The sequence below is a fragment of the Pteropus alecto genome, unplaced genomic scaffold (assembly GCF_000325575.1).
Source record: "Pteropus alecto unplaced genomic scaffold, ASM32557v1 scaffold125, whole genome shotgun sequence".
In the NCBI taxonomy this organism is placed as follows: domain Eukaryota; kingdom Metazoa; phylum Chordata; class Mammalia; order Chiroptera; family Pteropodidae; genus Pteropus; species Pteropus alecto.
In genome coordinates this window covers 6,526,033-6,531,988 of record NW_006436888.1, presented here as the reverse complement: position 1 = coordinate 6,531,988, position 5,956 = coordinate 6,526,033, and the positions used below count along the sequence as shown (strand labels likewise).

Genomic DNA, 5,956 nt, shown 5'->3' with positions numbered 1-5,956 from the left:
GTGCACCCTGGATTGGGAAGAGCCGCGACATCTGTGGGTACCCACTGGCACCGTCGCCTCGTTTCTTGCGGCCCTCTGCACCCCGTTTCCTTCTGGCATCTGGTGTCGTTGTGGGTTTCTTCGCGGCACCCCCTGCAGCCTGGGGCTAGGCAAAGTGCAGCAAAGGGCCTTTTAGATTTTGGAGAACGGCGAACAGCAGGCAGGACGGAGAGGCAGGGGCCTGGGCCAGTCTTCGTCCTGGGGCAGGGGCTGCGGGTGGGGTGGGGGTGTCTCCAGTTTGAACAGCAGCCCCAAAGCAGAAGTCCCAGGGGAGGGTGCTGTGGGACCAAAGCACAGGCCTGACTGTCTGTGGGGTGCGGGTTCTGAGGGGTCTCGCTGCTGCCCAGCCCCTGAGCTCACTGCTGCTTCACTCAGGTGCTCACTGTGCCTTCAGCCCAAAGGCAAAGAGAGATGCAGGGCAGGGCAGGCGGCCGGGGACCCGCTGGCCCCAAGGGGCTTGCAGCCAGTAAGGATGCAGTCGGGGGGCTGGCTCAGCCTACTGTCCCTGTCAGGGGTGACCAGCAGGACTGCAGCTGTCCTGGGGGTCGGGTCTCCCTGGCCAGCCTGCTTACCTGCCCATTGCGTATTCAGGCCCAGAGCAGGGCGTACAAGGGTGACTTCCTGCTCATCCCCACAGCAAGTGGGGCCTTGGGCATGAATGTGCACCCCTCCTCCAACCAGAAGGACAAGGCTTCGTCACTTCCCAAGGAAGTGGCCCGAGCAGTGGTCCCTCCTGTCCCCTCCGTGTCCCGCTTTGGAGCCCGTCCCTCGGGGGGGCTGCTGTCGACTCCAGTGCAGGCTGGAGAGAGAGGACAGGAGCCGTGGACCCCACAGCCAGCCCACCGTGGCCAGCGAGCCCCGTGCGCAGCACCTCAGGGCCCTGCTTGCCTTCTCCCCGGTCGGGGTGGGAAGCAGGCAGGAGGAAGGACTGGCCTCCTGCTGGAGGTCGCTGTGCCCGCTGCAGTGGCACCGAGGTGGCCAGGAAGGTCCTGAGGCAGGATGCAGAGCCCAGCATTCCGACTGTTAAGCCCAGGGGCCACAGCCGGCCTTCCTCCCGCCACCTAGCCACTTCCTCAGGCCGGCAGGTGCTGCCCCCAGCTGCCTCCTCCTCCCCCCTGTGGTCCTGGCTGTCCCCTCTGATTCTTTCACAGGGAGGCACTAGTGCGACCTGGTCCCTGGCAGCAGCCAAGCCCGCCGCCCCGAGTGCTGGAAGGGGCAGGGGCTGCAAGCAGGGCATAGGAAATGGAGCTTTCCCGGTCCCAGCTGCTGCAGGCCCTGAGCAGGGGACTCGGGAGCTGCAAGGTCGTTTGCATGTCCCCCACCTGCACTCACGCCATCCCAGTGGGTGGAGGCCGCTTCCCCAGCCCCCTCCGTCCACGGCTGCGTGAGAGCTTGTTTGCTGCGTTTCTGCCGCAGCCTCTGGCCCAGAGGAGTTTGCTGCAGAGTCGAGGCTGCTGCAGAGACAGGAGGGAGAGAGAGGGACGGGGGAGGAGGAGAGGAGGAGGCAGTCCTCCCTCCGCCCGGCCCCAGCTCCCCCTCAGTCTCATCTGGGTGCCCCCCGAGGCGTCCCCATCCAGTGAGCCCCTGAGAGTCACAGGAACCGGGGTGCCCAGGCTGGGGTCTCCTGAAACAGCACCATGGGCAGTACAAAGAGTGACCTTGGCTGGGCCACTTAGCTCCTGGGAGATGACCCCTGCTGGCCCCCTGTCATCGTGGCCGCTGGGAAAAGCTCTGCCGGAAAGAGGGCTGGGTGACTGACAGACTGAAGTTCGGCTTGGAGGGCCCCTGTGCCGACACGGGGGTGGGGGGAAGGGGTGTGATGCAGGCTCACTTCTGAGGGCTGGAGGGACCGATCAGTGCCTCTCACCAAGGGGCGGAGGCCACAGGGTCCTCCCAGGTGCACACCAGCTGTCCTGCCTTTGGCAGGTGTGCCAGCAGGGGCTGGGAGCTCGCCTGGCAGGGTGGCCCCTCCGCGCCCGCAGGGCAGGGCTGTGGCAGGGTAAGCTCAGGGCTCAGGGCAGCTGCCAGGCTCCCTGACCAGAGTCCGCCAGGCGGCAGCTCTGCTCTGTCCCTTTTATTTTCAGTGGTCCCAGAAAGTATCGGAAGGCATCGCAGCCGGCTTATTTATTTATTTTTTTTAAATCTGTGTTTTCACTGGGAAAATTCGATCTCCCACAGTGTGGAGGCAAAGGGGAGGGGGCGTTTGGTCCCGGTTCTGAAGGCTGTGGTTTCCAGTACCGTCTCTATCACATAGTGACAATAACCCCGGTCACTACCTCAGGGTTGTTTTGAGAATTAAATCAGATAATGTACATGGAAACCCTTCACACGTGGAAACGCTGTTCCCTTCCAAGATGCCCAGGACAGGAAGCGGCCGTGGGCTCTGTCGTCCTGGGCTCCACATGACTTACCTGTGACCCGTGCTGGATTATACAGAAGCCCACAGTTGGTCTGTGATAGTCTTTGTGACCATTTCTCCCCAAACATCACCTGTCTCTTTCTCTCTCACTTACAGATGTAAATTTTCACGTATTGACAATCCGCATAATACGTACCTTGAGGCAGCTCTAGATTTCTGTTCAGTTTTGTTTATACCACCAAATACGAATTGTTCTATCATTAGGCATTTCGGTTTTTTGCTATTTTAAATAGGACTTTGTGAGCTTTTTAAAAAATCGCGATATAATTCACAGGCCATAAAGTTTACCCCTTTATAGTGGACAATTCAGAAGTTTCTAATAGAGTCACACATTTGCGCAACCCCTATCTACTTCTAGAACATTGAGGAGTATTAAAACGTGTTTTTCCTTTGAGCATACTTCCAAAGCGGAATTACTAGGCCGGAGGGCAAAGGCCACTCGATAGCTGTTGTTTTGTCCCGTTGGATTTCTTTTGCCTCCGGGGCACATTCCCCACGAAGTTTCGAGGGGCGGCACGACTGAGTGGGTCTCCCCTGATTGTGATCTCTGACGAGCTCGGGACCGAGACAGGCCGCAAGCCGAGTCAGTGCAGGAGAGCCTTTCTCCCAGTCGTTCATCCTGGCTGTGCTTTTTTTCTACAATAACTGGTCATAACTAGGAAAAAGGAAACCAAAGGGCTCGTCGGGCGTCATCAGGAGGGCTAGCCCCACCCCGACCTCCTCTCCTCGAGCTCGGCTGCACGGCCTCCTGCCGGGAGGTGCCTGGCTCGGTTCTGGTCGCTGCAGAGGTAGCTGGGGAAGGATCAAAGTCCACAAATCTGTGGGCTGAGCTAAACCCGGCACACCCCCTGAAGCTTGAAATTAAGGAATAAAAGAAGCTCTCTTTCACACAGCGGGCAGTGAACCTAAGAAATACATTCTCCCCACAGACCGAGTGAGGATAAAAATAGGAAAAGAGCCACTTCGGGATTTGCTAAACTAATGAATAGTAAAGCAGATAACAGGGCTTTTAAGGACTCTGTTTTGTTCTCACCATCAAAACTTTACCTGTTCTCAAAACTCGAGCTATTCTATTTATGCTCTGATATCTACTGTGATTCATTGACTCTAAGACCCACCTTCCTCATAGGTAAACAGCTCTGAAGTTGGGTTTCCCATTGATGGGGTGACATAGCTGAGCTGGCAGGCTGTTTCTTCCTCGGGGTTATAAAACAGCGATGCTTTCACCACGGATGGCGTTTTGCTTTGATGAAACCCAGGAAAGCTCCAGCCTCCATGGCCTCTCCGAGCCCCATCTTATTCCTCCCGCTGCCTTTTCGATACAGTCCCTGGCTGTCACATCACCACTTCACGTGCAGAAGATTTAGAACCGAAACCGCCATCGCATTGTCCTCATGAAATACCAACTCCTTTTTCTAACTTCTTTATTTCTAAATGAGCTGCCCACGCCCCTGTAACAATAAAAATACTAGCCAGTGTTTATCAGGGCTTCCTGTGTGCCAGGCACTGTTCCAAGCCCCGTATGTGTGTGAACTCATTAATCCTTACAGTGGCCCTACAGGGAGGTCCTGTGACAATTCCTTTGGGGTCACAGGGCTAAGAGATGGCAGGCAGAGCAGGTACCCAGGCAGCCTGGCTCCAGAGACCACACCCCAGATCACGACTCTGAACTGCCTCTCACCCGCCCAGCCCACCGCCACACAGTTTTCACCCACCCACTGCATACTGTCTCTGCATTTCACTGTTGCTTCGATCTGGCCCTCGTTACTTCCTTTGACTAGAGCAAATGCTGCCTGGTGGGGTCTATGACCCAGCCCCTCCCGGAGGGCGCATCTCTCAGATCCGAGGCAGCGCAATCTTCCCTCGGCCCCTCTTTCGTGTCTCCAAATTCCCTGCTCTAACACAAAAAAAAGGGGGGTGGGTTATTGAGACACGATCACCAATCACACAATTCACCCATTTAAAGAATACAATTCCATGAGTTTTAGTATATTCATAGAGTTGTGTATCCATCACCACAATTGATTTTAAAATATTTGCATCATCCCCAAAAGGGGCCCTGTGCCCCCTAGTGGCATCCTCTGATTCCACCGTCTCCCAAGCCCCGGGCAGCCATTCATCTACTTCCTGTCTCTATGGATTTGCCTCTTCCGGACGTTTTATATAAATGGAATCATATGACTGGTGGCCTTTTGTGTTCGGCTTATTTCATTTAGCCTGATGTTCTCAAGGTTCATCCAGTTATAGTGTCAGGGCTGTCCCTTTTCATGGCTGAGTAATATTCCATTCCATAGATAGACCTCATTTTATCCATCGGTTGATGCACATTTGGTTTGTTGCTCTTTTTTGGCCACTGTGAATCATGTGGCTCTGAGTGTTCGGCACGGGTTTTTGTGGGGACACGTTTTCATTTCTCTCTGGTGCACGTGGGAGTGGAACCGCTGTTAACTCCGCTTCACTGATTGGGGTCAAGAACTTTTAATAGCCTCTCAGACTCCTCCGTCTAATTTCCAAGGCTCTTTCCATCTGTTCTCGATGTCTGCCCTTCAGAATCCAGGCCTCCTGTCTGCTCCCTCCTGTTCACCTTCCAGAACCCGAGCAGCCAAGCTCTGTCCGCTTTAGGGTTTCGCTCTGGGAATGCTCTCTCCCTTGCTTTGTGTAGGGCGGACTCTTCCGGTCTGAGGGGCCTTCCCAATACTCTTTGTGACAATCTCAGTCTATCATTTCTTGGTTGAGTTACTTTTTTCTCCTTCCCATCTACCCTCCCTGGAAGCAGAGGGCAAGGACCTGTCTGTGTCCTCATTGCTGGCACATTGAGTGGCATGTGGGTGGCGGTTGTCAGTCCTGTTTAATGGCAGGATACAGAAACAGGGACTCGAAAGTCTGTGGCTGTCAGGCCCCAGAGCCCCGGCCCTCACCGGGGTGCTGCTGCCTCCGCAGCGCCACCCCTGCTGGCTGGAGCCCAGGCAGGGCCACAGCCGGGCAGATATCTGTGAGCGCCGTCTGTCTGTCCTCTGCTGGGACCGGGGCCTTCCCCACGCCATTCCCGGAGACCCCCTGGAGGGCGGGTGGCTCAGAGCCGCCCTCCCTCGTGCTGTTGTGGCGGTTTGCTCCTCGTCAATCATTTCTGTCGGCCGTCTGCACCGGGGAATGAAGGATGCAGACAGGTTGCGCGGGGTGGGGTCTCCGTGCACCCCGGGGAACCTGGACGTGGTGCCCGCCCTTCACGCCCACTCCCCTCCCCCTCCTCCCGCTCAGGTCGCACCAGCTTCTACGAGGAGTACGGCGTCATCCGCGACGTGCTGCAGAACCACCTGACGGAGGTGCTCACCCTGGTGGCCATGGAGCTGCCCTACAACGCGAGCAGCGCGGAGGCCGTGCTGCAGCACAAGCTCCAGGCCTTCCGGGCGCTGCGGGGCCTCCGGCGCGCCAGCGCCGTGCTGGGCCAGTACCGGGCTTACGGCGCGCAGGTGCGCAGAGAGCTGCGCGCCGGACAGC

General features: G+C 57.0%; 1 protein-coding gene across 1 annotated transcript in view; it reads left to right on the top strand.

Moving 5' to 3' along the window:
• The window catches only part of H6PD (hexose-6-phosphate dehydrogenase/glucose 1-dehydrogenase), an 18,316-nt gene that overhangs the window by 4,155 nt on the left and 8,205 nt on the right, over nucleotides 1-5,956 (top strand). The window contains exon 3 of the mRNA XM_025048530.1: nucleotides 5,717-5,954. Within this exon, the coding sequence (XP_024904298.1) occupies nucleotides 5,717-5,954 (238 nt within the window). The remainder of the gene's footprint in view (nucleotides 1-5,716; nucleotides 5,955-5,956) is intronic.